At 36.9% G+C, this 17,211-nt stretch overlaps 1 protein-coding gene across 1 annotated transcript; it reads right to left on the bottom strand.

Annotated features, from left to right (window-relative positions):
- Positions 1-506: 506 nt before the first annotated feature.
- On the bottom strand, positions 507-15,292 carry mios (missing oocyte, meiosis regulator, homolog (Drosophila)). The gene is made up of 11 exons (XM_051721383.1): positions 15,221-15,292; positions 13,280-14,616; positions 11,369-11,467; positions 10,480-10,734; positions 6,703-6,872; positions 5,964-6,029; positions 5,716-5,874; positions 5,279-5,431; positions 4,361-4,565; positions 2,936-3,065; positions 507-2,782 (listed from the first exon to the last, which is right to left on the bottom strand). Exons 2-11 carry the CDS (start codon positions 14,583-14,585, stop codon positions 2,692-2,694), a joined length of 2,634 nt encoding a protein of 877 aa, XP_051577343.1. The 5' UTR covers positions 14,586-14,616; positions 15,221-15,292; the 3' UTR covers positions 507-2,691.
- Between the last annotated feature and the right edge of the window lie 1,919 nt (positions 15,293-17,211).

Raw genomic sequence — 17,211 nt, 5'->3', positions numbered from 1 at the left:
CATTCTTCGTGCATATCACCACCTACTGGGCACGGAAGAGAATTTATAGTAAACAAGGCCTTTATTTGCTTTTTGGACCTTCAAAATTCTGGCCACCATTCACTTGCATTGTATGGACCTACAAAGCTAAATTATTCTTCTAAAAATCTTTGTGTTCAGCAGAAAAAAGAAAGTCATACACATCCGTGATGGCATGAGGGTGTGTATATGATAAGAGAATGTTCATTTTTGGGTGAACTATCCCTTTAAAATGCAGAGACAGCCATAAGTAAGCCATTCTTAGGATCATTTTATTGAAAACTGTAAACACTGTGTCCCTGTGGCGCTATGAAAATTCCTCTGTTTGTTTTAAGCGACCCGTCTTAAGAGAGACAGAAACGTTGACTCGACCAATGGCGCGAGTTGAGGGCCGGGCTATCTACATGTGCGATCAATAACAGAAGCGGGGCGTATTTAGAAAGCTGTTTTGAAAACAATGTTTATTTTTGCAATTCCATTTGGTGGTGCAGAAATTACATAATTCAGCATTCAAAAAAGTAGTTGAAATTACACATGTGCTTTGTTAAAAGTCTTCTAAATCCATACTATTGCATTGTATGAGGAACCAAGCAAAATTTAAGTTGTTATTCACTGAAAATCTTCATTTGCCTTATTGTTCACATTCAAAATGCCGCTTCGCCTCGTTTGACAGCAAAACGCCATTGGTTCTCTCGTGTGGTAATCGAATGGGTTAAAGTGGGAAAATTAATTGTATTTTATAAAAACTACATTAATGTATGTTTATTAAATATAATTCAAAATTAAAATATTAATTCTCATCACTGTAATGGGTCCAGACATTTTGCTTTTGTTATTCCCATTATTCTATACATTACAGTAAAAAAAAGAATGTTATTAATTTTTTTTTTGTTTTGTTTTTATCACCACCAAGAAAAAATTTAATTACTGTTTTGAGAATGAGAACAGTTAATCTTTAAAGGAATATTCCAGGTTCAATACAAGTTAAGCTCAATCGACAGCATTTGTTGCATTATGTTAAATATATAATTTCAACTTATCCTCCTTTAAAAACAGAAAAAGCACAAATCTGGTTTGCATTGAGGCACTTAAAATGGAAGTGAATGGGGGCCAATCTGTAAACATTAAAATACTCACCGTTTCAAAAGTATAGCCATAAGAAATAAACAAAATGCATGTTAACATGATTGTAGTGTGATAAAATCACATACTAACCTTTTCTGTGTGAAGTTATAGCCAATTTTACAACTCCACTGCCCTAAACCATAAACCATGGTTTATGAAACCACGCCGTAAACTGTAATCCTGGTAAACAATGATTTAAAAACATCAAAATAATTAATGTAAGTGCTTTTATAAAATTATGATCTTCACATTTCTGCCTTAAAACCCTCCAAAAATTGGCCCCATTCACTTACATTGTAAATGCCTCACTGTAACCTCACTTTTTGCCTTTTTTTTAAAGAAAAGGAGAGAGTCGTCGAAATTAATTTCTGTGGAAATCAATATTATGCAACAAATGCTGTTGATTGTAATTAAACTGGAATATTCCTTTAATTGCATATCTTTATCATGTTCCACAAGAAAAACTGTACAAATCAAATGGTATTATACTGGAGTCAGGACTAATTTTTGTTATGAAGTACAATAAGGATAAAGTAAAATGCATAAAGTAAACATTAAAGAAATTGACTCAAAATGTTTTAATAACATTAGTTCATTATGGATGGCTCTTTTTATTTCCAAAAATAGAGACACAATCATTTAAATAGCTAGGACGTTAAATTGTTGCATTGATTGTGGAATAAATTAAGGTAAGCAAAATACATCTTCCATTATCTTCAGATCAACACTAATGTTAAACCTACATATTTTAAACAGCAATAAAAAAAAATTAAAAAAAATAACTTTTAGTGTAATATGTTGTTAAAAGCATATTTAAAACAAATTCAAAATCCTTTTTAGACATTAATGTCTAAATGGTAATGTCTTTTAACTGGGCTTTGCCTTACTGCTGTATAACCGTTGCCTTTACCATGGTAGTTTCTTACTTAAAAAAAAAAAAAAAAAAAGTTTCAGATATTTTTTTCTTATTGTACATTTCAGACAGTTTACAAATCAATTAACAACAGACTGAGGTTCATTGTGGTATGGAGTAATATGTAATAAATACAGAATAATAAAACAATAACATGATTCCCTTAATTCAAAGTCAAGTAATAGTCGATGACCACATGAAAAAGCACTTTGAGACATAAACTAAATTTTCCTCCCATGCATTCAACCCCCTCAGGTTGAGATTATTGTAATAATTGCTTCAACTCTTTCTCTGTCACTAAATACAATACTAAAATTACTGTATTTTAAACTCTTGCTACCAATCATTTCTAGACCACAATGAATTGGTGCATGCCAGTCATTCACATTCATTCTTTCTCAAGCAGATTGGACACCTCAGGAACACAACTGTCTGTGGGTGGGTGAGTTGTTAATCATGGGTAACATAATCCTAACACTCTAACTGCTTTAGTTTCTGTCACAATAGAGCACCTGTCGTTGACATCAATTCCAGTGAAGTGTGCACATGCTATGTCTTTATGTCTTATTAGTATAGGTAGCTGGTTTCTAGTAAAGTGGGAGATTTAAATCACTAAATGAAAGACAGACAGGCTCTTATACACTATCAGAAGGCACCAGGTTGCCTGTGGTATCCAGCTGCATGCATTTACATGTGCAGGCCGATACGGGACATTCGCTGTGATCTCTGAAATCAAAGAAAATATAAATAAACCCTGTATAAATCACCATCCACTTTCGTTGTATGGAAAAGAACATAAGAACTACTAGTTTAATACGATATTTTTCAAAGGTCTTAAAATGACACTTTATATCCGTGCATGAATATCAATCGTCTTACCTGAACCAGCTGAGCATGTGACCTGCGTGACCCCCATGCCGGCAGTTGTGGCACCAGGTGAACCAGTTATTGAACTGTGCCAGTTTTTTGTCTCGTGTGAGATCAACTTTCTCATCTGGTTTTCCTGTGCCTGAACATTTGAAGCTGACAATGAACTCTAAAACATTACAGCAACATTTGACATGATGATTTCATGTGTCGTACTGATGTCACTGATCACTAATACATACTGGCTCAAAAATAATTAACTACAGATGCAAGTTTGCTTTAAATTTGAGTGTTTATTGTATGTTATATATAGGCTAATGTGTAACATAATAATAAATATTGTGTGTATTATACAGTTGGCTTCAAAAATCTGAGACCCCAGTAAAAATCTAATTCAAATCAAGAACAAATAATTTATATATATATATATATATATATATATATATCCATTTTAAGATATGTTATGGTGTAATATGAAAAAGAAATGTAAAATTCTGCACTATTTCTAGGTCACTAATCAAATCAGTACTTTTTATAAAGTTAAAGATATAGTTCACCCAAAAATGAAAATTCTCTCATTATTTACTCACCCTCATGCCATCCTAGATGTGTGACTTTCTTTATTCTGCAGAACACAATCAAAGGTTTTTAGAAGAATATCTCAGCTCTGTAGATCCATACAACACAAGTGAATGTTGTCCAAATCTTTGAAGTGCCAAAAACACAAAGGCAGCACAAAAGTAATCCAAGTCTCCAGTGGTTTAATTCATGTCTTCTGAAGTCATGCAATCAGTTTTGGGTGAGAACAGACCCAAATATAGCTCATTTTTCACTATTAAAAAAATTATGAATAGCTTTTATGCCTTTTTATGCTTTTTGGAGCTTCAAAGTTTTGGTCACCATTCACCTGCATTGTATGGACCTACAGAACTGAGATATTCTCCTAACAATCTTCGTTTGTGTTCTGTAAAAGAAAAAAAGTCACACATCTGAGATGGCATGAAGGTGCGTAAATGTTGAGAGAATTTTCATTTTGGGTGAACTAACCCTTTAACTACTTTGTGAAAAAGGGTCAGATTTCCATGCTTACACTAAGGCACACAAGATGCTTTTTGGAACATTGTCAAATCATGCTGAATAACATGATGATCAGGTTTTACACAAATTTGTGGAGTCCGTGCCAGTTCGACTACATGCTGTCATTGAAGCAAAAGGGGGACATACCAAATACAAAGAAAATTCAACTTTTCACTCAAATTGTTATGCTGAAAATAGAATTTACAAGAAAACAAAATATTCAATAAAAAAGAAAAATTCATTTTCACAAGTGGATTCCCAGACTTGTGAACCTCACTGTATATGTTTTTATCAACTAGCCACAGAGCTTGTCTTAAGACATCAGTTCTATTATCCATTTAGAAAAAACCCTGTGATTACCTGGACAGCTGGACACAGGGGTGCCCATGTTCATTAAGCAGAGGGCACAGCGTGGAAGCGGTTTGCGACAGCCTGGGCAACTGGTGACCTTTGACTTAGTGGGTGAACCACTGACCCCGTACTGACTGAATCCACGACCCTGGTGTGGCATCGCTGAGCAGCTGTATGATATAGACTTTCCACAGAAGTTACAGCTCACAAACACCTGCACACAACATAAATAATAGAAATAAAATCTGTCATCATTTACTCACCCTCACGTTGTTCCAAACCTGTTTGAATTTCTTCTCTGGAACATAAAAGATGTTAGGCAGAATGACAGCCTCAGTCACCATTCTTTTTTTATTGTATGGAAAAAAGATGAAATGAAAGTGAATGGTGACTGAGGTTGTCAGTCCTTGACATTTTGCCTGATATCTCCTTTTATGCTCCATGAAATACAAGTCATATACTGTAGGTTTGATGCAACATGAGGGTGAGTAAATGATGAAAGAATTTTCATTTTTGAGTGAACTATCCCTTTAAGAAATGTCAGATTGTACAAGAAATTATAGAAGTGATGAGATATTAACAAATTGCATCGATATTTTGGCCGATACGATAATTATTTTTGTAATGGCCGATAACCAATATTATTAATATTAAATATATACTGTCTCCACAAAAACAGAATTTATACTAAAGCTCAAATGTTCATTCAATTTTATTTAAAAACAGTTTAGTACTTTTTAAACCTGGCAGAGAAAAATAACTACTTATTTTGGGGGGGGAAATAAGCCCTGATATTATTTGCTAAAATTAATGCTAATTGGACAATTAAAATAAATACATAATATAGCCAAAAATAAAATGATCCCCAATATATCATGCACGCATAATCAGAACTTAACAAGTGGCACAAAGAAATATGATTCTAGCCTGTGCAAGCGGTTTTGAACTGGGATCCAATTTGCTCCTATGAATGTCAAATTCAGCCCGTTTATGCCAGAACCTCCAGGCGTCCAGCAGATTGCGATAGTTTTCAATCCAGCACTGGACTCGAGGGTCCTTCAGCACTTCTCCTGGGGAGCCCTACCACAAAAAACACACAAAACAACACTACCTGCTCATCATGACTTTTAAATATATAGTGTATACCCTACATATTGTATTAAGTGTTTATACAGCATATATTCTCTTCATTTTTTTGATTTACAGACATAATTAAAAGAAAACTTTACTTTTTCTCCACGTCTATTAGCTTTAGGGTTATATTAATAACAGAGTACTGATAAAAGTTGACAAAATTAAAATGTATGTTATTTATCTATCTGTCTGTCTGTCATGTGTTGTTCAGTGTGCGCACATTCCGGTACCTTCAGCATGCAGAAACTGGCCGTCTGCACGTCTCCAGTGTGGTCTACATAACTCTCCATGAGATCAACTCCGTCTTTGGTCAGGCCTGTTAGCAGAACGCCCTCCAGGTTACCAGCCTCTTTCATATCATTGGTCAACTTGTCTATGTAACGAGGCAACTTATGGGGAGAAAAAAAAAAAACCGCCAGTGTTTTATTGATTGTTCATCAATGAAGCTTGGATGAACTGACAGGTGAACAGTTCTTACCTGAGCGTCGTTTAAAAACATGCATGCGAAGGCCACCCGGTCCCTGACAGCCACACGATTCTCATACTGTAAAATAGAAAGCACACTTTTTATTAAAGTCTTGAATAAAACTGATACCAGAAGTGATCATTTGTGTAATTATTATTATTTTATTTTTTTTATCAGCAAGTGGTCTTTTTAAAAGGAATATTTTGAGTTATTTTCAACTTAAGGTGGTCATCTTTTTTGTTTTGTTTTTTAATAATTTTATTTTTTCCCCTAAGGTCCACATATACTGTTAGTAAATGTTTTTGTGTCAAAATGGTCAATTTTGCTATTAATGACCATATTCACATCACCCCATTCACATATCACCCCATCATTCACTAACTGCCTTTTAGCAAACCCTGCATTACATTGTGACTGATTCACCAAAAAAATACAATTTCACACTGAAATGTGCCGCTCAAACTGTTATGATCAGACTGAAATGATTAGAGATCTTGTTAAAAATAAACTTCAGCCACTTGCTTCTAATGTTGGGGTTCTTTAGAAGGATCTGCAGAGCAGCAGGTGCTACACACAGTCTGAAACAAGGTTGTGCTAGTTATTGTAGACATGTGTCCTGTTTGTTTACTCATACTAAGGGGAGTAGTTGTATTCATTGTCTGTGGTAATAGACAGCATGCAGCAGATGAGGAAATGTGGTAATTTTCCTTAAAGAACAATCATCTATCATCTAGTTTTTTTACTGACATACCAAGACACCATCATAGGCTCCAGGTTCACTGGTGAGGAAGGCAAACATGATACACAGGTAGGGCTTCTTCAGCTGGAGTCTAAGAGAGCTGCACATTTCTCTCCACAGAGAGTTCTTCTCATCGGTGTAACCCGACAGAGCCATGGCCACAACATTCAGATTCAGATCACCTGATCACAACATACAGAAATGTTTTTTGAAACACACAACTTGAAGGAACAGTTCGCCCAAAAATAACAATTCAGGATTACTTTCTTCCGTGGAACACAAACAATATACACCGATGAGCCAAAACATTATCACAGGTGAAGCAAATAACGTTGATCATCTCTACCCTGTTGCGTATGGGGGCTGCGTAGCCGCAGACCGGTCAGAGTGCCCATGATGACCCCTGTCCACCGTCGAAAGCGCCTACAATGGGCACACGAGCATCAGAACTGGACCTTGGAGCAGTGGAAGTAGTTCGCCTGGTCCGATAAGTTCAGTTTTCTTTTACATCACGTGGACGGCCGTGTACGTGTGCAATGTTTACCCGGGGAAGTGATGGCACCAGGATGCACTGTGTGAAGACGACAAGCCGGTGGAGGGAGTGTGATGCTCTGGGCAATGTTCTGCTGGGAAACCCTGGATCCGGCCATTCATGTGGATGTCAGTTTGACACGTGCCAACTACCTAAACATTGTTGGAGACCAGGTACACCCCTTCATGGCAATGTTATTCCCTGATGGCATTGGCCTCTTTCAGCAAGATAATGCGCCCTGCCACACTGCACACATTGTTCAGGAATGATTTGAGGAACATGACGAAGTGTTCAAGGTGTTGCCCTGGCCTGCAAATTCCCTGGATCTCAATCCAATTTTGCATCTGTGGGATGTGCTGGACACACAAGTCCGATTCACGGCGACTCCACCTCGCAACTTACAGGACTTGAAGGATCTGCTGCTAATGTCTTGGAGTGAGATACCAAAGGACACCTTCAGGGGTCTAATAGAGTCCATGCCTCGACGGGTCAGTGCTGTTTTGGCATATTAGGCGTGTGGTCATAATGTTTTGGCTCATCAGTGTATATTCAAGAATATACTAGCATAACCATAAAAGTTGTCTGCTACATTCTAAGTCTTCTGAAGTCATGTGATAGCTTTGTGTGAGGAAAAGAATGAAATTTAAAGTTGTTATTGTATGGCTTCAGAAGACATGGAGGAATATAGCACATCAGTCATATGAACAACATTGATGGTGTTTGTCCTTTTTTCTTGATCATCGTATGCTTTTAATGCAAGAAAATGCTTTCAGTTTTAGAAAATAACTTCTTTTTGTGTTCAACAGAAGAAAGAAATTCATAGGGGTTTAGAATGGCATGAGGGTGAGTAAATGATTTTCATATTTTGTGTGAACTACAACAAAAAACATGACAAATGCAGTGACAAAAGCCCTGTTGTGCTAGAAGTGAAAGACAACACACTCTATAAAGAATATACAGTATTTGTTCTCCAAAACTTTTTAGCCCAAACAAATTATACTTAGAATCCAAACAACCATAGGCAATTATGAATAACCAAACTGTCCCATGTACCGTATGTTTCTGTGGCTTCAGGGCATTTAATATTAAAGAACTAGCAGCACTTATAATTTCTAATGCGCAGTGTGTCATGCAGGGATCATGCTTCTGTCAAACAACTCTTTTAATCAAGTATGTAAGACAGGTTTTTGAGCACAAACACAGGCAGTCGTTTCTGACTAGATAAAATCAGCCTGCATTTCACACAGTCCTTCTAATGATTTTGTCCCAGTGACCAGGCAACATTCATTCAAGTAAACAGCAGAGAGGACAGGACATTCTCTATATCCCACAAAGGATTTTGATCTCTATATCAAAAAAGCAATCTAAAATGATTCAGGTAACATGTCAACTTGACTCCATTTGACATGACATTATACTTTAATGCCTTACAATGTATACTGCCACTAATATATAATGCCACATACACACACACACACACACAAAAGAAGCAAAACAGTATAATACAATGAATACACTGCCTGGCCAAAAAATAACAAAATAAAAATTCTGTTTGGATTTAAATAATGTTTATGATCTGGGGTTGCTTCATTTGGTCAGGTCTAGGTTTAGCAACATTATGTGACAATAAGATGAAGTCAGCTGAGTATCTGAATGTACTGAATGACCAGGTTATCCAATCAATGGATTTTTAATTCCCTGACGACATGGGCATATTCCAGGACGACAATGCCAAGATTCATCGGGCTGAAATTGTGAAAGAGTATGAGGAATCAGTTTCACACATGAATTGTCCACCACAGAGTCCTGACCTTAACTCCATTGAAGTCTTTGGGATGTGCTGGAGAAGACTTTATGGAGCGGTTTGACTATCCTGTCATCGATATAAGATCTCGGCCAAAAATTAATGCAACTCAGGACAGAAATAATGTTGTGATGTTGCATAAATTTGTCGATACAATGCCACAACAAATGCAGTGTATAATAGATTTACTGGATAATCATATAATTGATGGGACATTTTTTTTGCATAAAGGATTTTTGTTTTTTGTTTTGTACTATTTTTTTTTTTTATTTTTTTTTGCATTGTGACATTATTTTCATGACAATTAAACACAATTAATTCTGCAAATTCTTATTATTTTAATTCACTTTTGAGTTTTTTTTTAAATTCATATTACACAGTGTTGTTTCTCATTAGATTCTCATTACTTTAATACAGTAATGTTCTTGTAATAATTACTTTAATACATTTTTTTTTTTTTAGAATTTAAATAAACAAAAAGGCAGTATAACAAAACATAAATACTTAACAATTTAAAGGGATAGTTCACCCAAAAATTCAAATTCTCTCATTTACTCACCCTCATGCCATCCCAGATGTGTATTTCTTTCTTTCATTAAATCTATGTCTTCAGAAGCAATATTATAGTTGTGGGTGAGAGATCAATATTTAAGTCAATTTCTATTATTAATTCTCCTCCCTGCCCAGTAGGTGGTGATATGCACACAGAATGTGAATCGCCAAAAACAAGAGGGGAAGAATGTGGAAGTGAAAGTGAAAATTTATAGTAAAAAATGACTTAAATATTGATCTGTTTCTCAACCATATCTATCATATCACTTCTGAAGACATGGATTAAACCACTGGAGCCGCAGAGATTACATTTATGCTGCATTTATGTCCTTTTTGGACCTTCACAGATCTGGTCACCATTCACTTACATTGTATGAATCTACAGAGCTGAAATCTTCTTTTAAAAATCTTCTTAAGTGTTCAACTGAAGAAAGTAAGTCTGGGACATCTGGGATGGCATGAGGGTGAGAAAATGATGAGAGAATGTTCATTTTCTGGGCGAACTATCCCTTTAAAAAATATATAATTTTATTTACATAACAGTGATAAGAATGAGGGTTTTTTTGCATAGGAAAATGTGCTTAATTTTCATAAAAATATTGTCATAACGCAAACAAATCTTAATTGTCCTAAAAATAGGCTTCATTTTCTTTAAACAAAATGAAAATTTCTTATTTCTTTCTTTCGAATTTGGGGTGAAATATGACCCTGTGCTCTGACCCCAGCTTAGCTGGGATATGTGAAAAAAAGAATTCCACTGTATATGTGGAAATGTATAATTTGTGATAAATAAATAAAATTAATAGGATTCATGATACACAAGGAGTGTACTTCTTACATTTCTTGACCCTATAGGAGTCTTGTGGGCGACCCTGTTACTGGCCCCATTCCTGTGCCGTACCTTTCTCTGTGGAAGCTCCTTTATTAAGAATTTGTATGGCCCTGCGGATGTCCAGATTAAAGAGGGCGACGGCTGCGGCTCTCTCCCACTCGCCCTCCTGCTCCAGAGACTTCAGAAAGGGTTCCACATCAATGTCTGGCCCTCGACGGATCCAGCCACACAACTGCAGAGCCAGACTGCGCTCCTCGCTGTGGTACCGCGGTACATCAGTCTGTCTGTCTGAACCCGACCAGCACCGCCATGTCTCTGTTGTACCTAAGAATCGGGAAGGAGATGGTAAAATGTGGGGCATTTGGCAAATGTGCATGGAAAATATTCCTATTCTACAGAGCAAATGTTCTTTTGACCCATCTATTCTATAATTAATGTTTACAAGAGTTCACAGAACATTTGATTTAATCTATCACATTTGTTAGCTTTCGACTTCAAACACTCTGTCCCAAAACCTGGTGAGCTGCCCAAGTAGGCAATATTTGAATAAGAACTGTTCCAAAAGATAGGCAGCATAATTCCTATATCCTTAATGGAGACGTCAATCCTGAAAGCATTGTGACAAGCTCAGTGAAAAAATACATCTGTATATTTTTAAAATTCAAATTTAAATTCAATAGTGAAAAACAGAGCAAAAATTAACTAATAAGGAATAATATGCCCAATATTTGTGAGTGCTGTTTATTTCTTATTGATTGTTTTAAAATCAACTGTGCATTGCACAATAGCAATGCTTTTTGTATAACACACAGAATTGCTGTCAATGTAGAGCTTTTAAAATCAGTTGCTCATGAAGTTCTATTGCAGTTAGGATGATGCATTAGAAGGCAGCTCCCCATGTAGGCAGCATACACCAATGCTGCTCACTAGGTTTTGGAAAAGAGCCTAATTCACTTACCAGAGCTGGACTTGACGATGTTTTTGATGCCTGAGTAGATCAGCGACTGTTTATTATTCTGCTGCTTCTGTTCCACATTTTCAGTGTACTGTTTCATAAGTATTACTCTCATAGGAAATATAGGCATTTCAAATAGAATAAGACAAACTATATATATGATAACAAAAATTAATCAATCACACCAGGGATTCACAAAGCAGTGGATGCAGTTCAGTGATACATTTTCAAGAAATGTGAATATAAAAAAACGTTTGGTCAATGGAATGTCATGTTAATTAAGCTGTTACAACTGATTTCTTGTTGTTTGAAGACTTCTCAGTCTCAGAAGCCACAAGCCATTCATGGACCATCTAATGTATATTGCACACAAAAATGGGAAGTGCTGGCTGAAAATTGGCAGTTCTAATCTGATTGGCTGGCACTACACAACTTTCAGAAGTCGGGGTGAGCCAATCAGCCTGAAAAACTAATAAAATCCACTAAAAGAACTGTATATTCCTCTTTGCTTGAGTTACGTCTGTGAAATAAAAAGTTTTACTTTTGAACAAATTCTATCAGGTCTACACGCAGTGTTACCTCATCAACGAAATGACTGAGGAAAATGTTCGTTGACGAGATAAATACAAGACGAAAAATGATTTTAATTAGAACATACCGTTGATGAGAAACAAAAAATATTACTGCAAAATATTAACAGTGCAAAAACAGAAGAAACGTCTAGAGAAACGTTTGTGTTTAGAAGAAGAAATATCTAAAAATAATTAATCCATCATATAATCCAATAATCCACAATGTTGTGTATTTCCTGCTTAAGGTGCGTGAACAGAAAGAGCTCAAAACCAGCAAAATGAACCATTTTACAAATAGGTTACTTACCTCTCTATTTATACAGTAAATGAGATTAATCACTATATTCACAACATGCACTGTATGAAATATTACTCTTACATCTGCACAGACAATGAAGCGAATGTACATGTAAACTTGAACTAAGTTATTACAGCACTAATACTTCAGTATATTCATTATATGCTATTATTTCAGGAGCTCAGGTTTTCACAACAAGGACAGTTGTATTTTATATGTGTCTTTTATATGATAGATACATGTTTAATTTAATAATTGTTTATAAATTTTTCTATATGTTTGAATATTTGTTTGGTCTGTTTCCGTTTGACACACGTTTGTGTCATTTTGCATATTATGATGTGCCATTTTAGTCCGAGTAAAACTGACTAAAATGAATATATATGACATGACAAATATTGAATAAATATAAAGGACATTTTCAACAAAAGACAAACTATTATTAAAACAAAAATATTGTGTAAAAAAAATTAACTCTATCTACACGCTTTTCAGTTAAAGTATTCAGGATTTTAAACACTGACACTGCTGTGCAATTTGTTTTTTTTGATGACACCAGTGTATTACTGAAGTTAGAGGTCCACTGACAGTGGATTAATCAGGCGATAGTTCTTAAACAGGTTTACAGAATTTAAAAAATGTTCTTAAAAAAGTAACTATCGCCACAGATTAATCAGTAAAACAGATATATCGTCTACCTCTAACAGAGGTATCCACTATTTCTGATAAACCCGCCTCTACCAGCACATAAAAGCAAAATGAACTGTGATTGATCACTTTACATGTCAGCGAGACAGACCCTTTCGATCTAATTGCTAAGGTTTTGGCAAGAATAAACTGTAAAGTGGACCAGACTTCATGCCATTAGTTTAAAGTCGAATTAGTCTAGAATCTTCAAACAACAAGGAACAGTCCAGTTATAAGGACAGAATTGACTTGGACTAATTATATTTTGGTCAATATGCTTTGACATTTGAAGCAGCAGACAACCATCTTTGGCAGGGCACAAATCTCTGAATGCCACAGCAATGCACTGAAGGATATAATGAAGTGTATACCACAGCGACCTCAGCTGGGGATCGTCCCCTCCAGCCAACACATGGTTTCGCCACACGTGTACAGTATCATGGCCGTAGCGCGACTGTGCGCGTTCCCTCATCTTAGTGGCAATGTCCTTTTCATTAGGAGTTGTTCCCTGCCCGGCACCCTCTGCGCATTCATAGAGGTGTCGCCCACACGCCCACATCAGCGACGTGGTGGAGCTCCAGGCCAATGAAATGCGCTCAAAAACGGTAAAGTCATTCATGACCCTGTTGGGCGACACCCCCACCATGCGGTTCTGCGCCGACGGATGCCAGGCAAAGCTACTGATGATGCTCTCACTGCAAGGCTGCACGCTGCGCTCAATGATGGTGGGCTCAACCTCGTCACCGAAGGGCATGGGTGTGTGTTGCATGTCGTACAGCCGGATAATGTTGCTGTCGCGTGTCAGTGTGGCCAGCAGGCCCATGCGAGTCGGGCACCATGCCACTTTAGTCAAAGGCTTGGGCTGCTCTGTTAAAGTGAAGACTGGTTTCTCAAATTTGCGCAAATCCCAGATAGCCACTTGGCCTTCGAAGAAAGATGCTACACGATCTTGAAAGTGAGGGTCCACCGTTACACCCTGAATGGCTTTGGTATTCACGAAAGTCTTTTGGCTAGTGTTCCGCAGGTCAAAGATCGCCAGATTTCTGTGCATCCCAGCCAAGAGTAACTTTTGATGATCACGAGGGAGCCAACAAAGAGATAGACATGCATCATTCTGGCCCAATTCATACAATGGCTTGGTCACTACAAGCCCAGAATCTGGGTCTCCCGACAGACGAACTTTCTCAGTGGGTACTGCCTCGGGAGAAAACTTACTACTGATGTCCCATATCAGAACTGAGAAATCTGCCCGATGTTTATCCAAACCAGCCGCAAGCCAGTTACTGTCCACCGGGTTCCATGCAAGGGTGTTGCATTGTCGGGCATGCTTGGGTACAAACTCTTTACCTACCAGTTCTTTGCATTTGGAGTTGTGATTCTGTCCCAGACTGGTCAGGAAAACTCGGCCATTGGCCTGTCCCACCGCCAACAAACATTCAGGTTCCTGCTTTGGATACCAGGCCACACATTTCATATACGGGGTGTCAGAGTTGATGGCCAGCAGTGTGGCCACGGTCTCCTTGGATAAAGGAAGAGCACCAGCTTTGGTTTCTGAGGTTCCTGTGGGTCCAATCCGGTACAGGCTGAGTTCGGTGTCACAAATCACATAACGGTCTGCGTGATGAGGGGAACACAGGATATCTGGCTTACACCCGCTCGACATGGCAGGAGTGTGGCTTCTTCAATGTCTGTACCTGCAAATGATAATCATAATATAGGGCTTTTATATGGCCCCTTTAAAAATCAAAGTTTACAAAATACTTGATCAGGAATTTCAATAGTGGGGTTCAAATGTCTGGATACACATTGACAATCTAGTATTTAAAATTTGATTTAAACCTGAAAATAAACCAAGTTTTGGGATTTTGAAAATGCTAAAACAAAGAAACGTTATGACGTATCAAAGAAATGTACTATTTATTATTATTAAATAAAGTGTTTCATGTGTTTCATACAAAACATGAAAACATTAACATGTTGCATCTGCCAACTCTTACACTTCATTTAAAGATGAACAATTTAAAATATATTTCAAGATTTAAAAAAAAACAGATACGTTTGCAATTTGATAAATAAACAATAAACAACGAGTAAAAGTTACATTTAATTTTCTAAAGTCCTGACTTCAATAACAGTGAGTTAGCTAAACAGCAAAAGCTCAACTAACCACATCAACCTTTTCTTAACCGCAAGACATTGAAAGACGATAGCAGCTATAGGAAACACACATAATAAAACATTTTGAGAGATAAATAAAGCACAGCTGTGCCCATAAGCGTTTCATAAATATAAACTCACATTTGACGTTCACACATGTTAAAGTTTCTTTGAGTCGCGTGAAGCCGGAAGCAATGCTGATTGTAAACACAGTGTGACTGAAGTTCACAAAATAAAAGTCCCTGTGAGTCTAAAACAGACATCCAGAGGCAAAGCGCTTTAGTGAAAATTTGAGTTTGAACACTTTACTGCCCTCTACAGCTGCAAATAGCTTTACTGATGGAAAGTGGAAGTGAAGTAATAATATGATTTAATATTTTTTTTATTACTATTTTTTTATGTAAGATTTTATGCTGATATTGTTCCTGTGCAACAAATTTTTTTTTTTTTAATTTTTTTTTTTTTTTTTTTAACTGCATGTAACTGCATGCAGCTGTTTTCAGTACAAGTCAAACATTTACACTGGAGGCCAAATGTCTGGAATAATGTACATATTTTGCTATTTCGGAAGGAAATTGGTACTTTAATTCACCAAAGTGGCATTCAACTGATCACAAAGTATAGTCAGGACATTACTGATGTTAAAAACAGCACCATCACTATTTGGAAAAAGTCATCAAATCGAGACAGGCCCCATTTCCAGCAGCCATCACTCCAACACCTTATCCTTGAGTAATCATGCTAAATTGCTAATTTGGTACTAGAAAATCACTTGCCATTATATCAAACGCTGTTGAAAGCTATTTGGTTCATTAAATGAAGCTTAACATTGTCTTTGTGTTTGTTTTTGAGTTGCCACAGTATGCAATAGACTGGCATGTCTTAAGGTCAATATTAGGTCAAAAATGGCAAAAAAGAAACAGCTTTCTCTAGAAACTCGTCAGTCAATCATTGTTTTGAGGAATGAAAGCTATACAATCTTGAAATTGCCAAAAAACTGAAGATTTCATACAAAGGTGTACACTACAGTCTTCAAAGACAAAGGACAACTGCCTCTAACAAAAACAGACAGAGAGGTGGAAGGCCAGATGTACAACTAAACAAGAGGATAAGTACATCAGAGTCTCTAGTTTGAGAAATAGATGCCTCACATGTCCTCAGCTGACAGCTTCATTGAATTCTACCCGCTCAACACCAGTTTCATGTACAACAGTAAAGAGAAGACTCAGGGGTGCAGGCCTTATGGGAAGAATTGCAAAGAAAAAGCCACTTTTGAAACAGAAAAACAAAAAGAAAAGGTTAGAGTGGGCAAAGAAACACAGACATTGGACAGCAGATAATTGGAAAATTATTTGGATCTTAACCCCATTGAGCTTTTGTGGGATCAGCTAGACTGTAAGGTGCATGAGAACGGTAAATGGTCTGCATTTATATAGCACCTTATAACCTTAGCAGTTCTACAAAGCACTTTACATTGTGTCTCATTCACTCATTCACACACACACACCAATGACAGCAGAGCTGCCATGAAAGGCACTAGCCTGCCATTGGGAGCAACTTGGGGTTCAGTGTCTTGCCCAAAGACACTTCAGCATGTGGGCCAGGAATCAAACCGCTAACCCTGTGATTAGTGGACAACCCACTCTACCACCTGAGCCACAGCTTTGTCGGGCACTTCTTAAACAAGAAGTGCCCGACAAAACCGCCACATCTATGGCAAGTGCTACAGGAAGAGAAACGTCACCTGAGAATCTGGAAAAAATGACAGCTAGAATGTCAAGGATCTGCAAAGCTGTCATTGCTGCACAATGAGGATTTTTTGATGAGAACTCTTTGAAGTAGTTTAAGAAGTTCTGAATTTTTTTTTTTCAAATTGTAATAGTAATTTTTCACATTATTAATGTCCTGACTATACACTATGATCAGTTGAATGCCACTTTGGTGAATAAAAGTACCAATTTCTTTCCATAAGAGCAAAATCTGTACATTATTCCAAACTTTTGGCCGCCAGTGTACGTATAATCTTCTCAGGTGCGCCATTAACTCAAGAATCGCTGCAAATGGACCATTGAGTTGGTGAGTTGAACATCGATTTGTGAAAGATTTGTCCATTTGATATAGAGAACCAGTCC

This window comes from Myxocyprinus asiaticus, chromosome 16 (genome assembly GCF_019703515.2).
Source record: "Myxocyprinus asiaticus isolate MX2 ecotype Aquarium Trade chromosome 16, UBuf_Myxa_2, whole genome shotgun sequence".
In the NCBI taxonomy this organism is placed as follows: domain Eukaryota; kingdom Metazoa; phylum Chordata; class Actinopteri; order Cypriniformes; family Catostomidae; genus Myxocyprinus; species Myxocyprinus asiaticus.
Note: the sequence above shows the minus strand (reverse complement) of the source record. Positions and strands in the feature narration are given on the sequence as shown.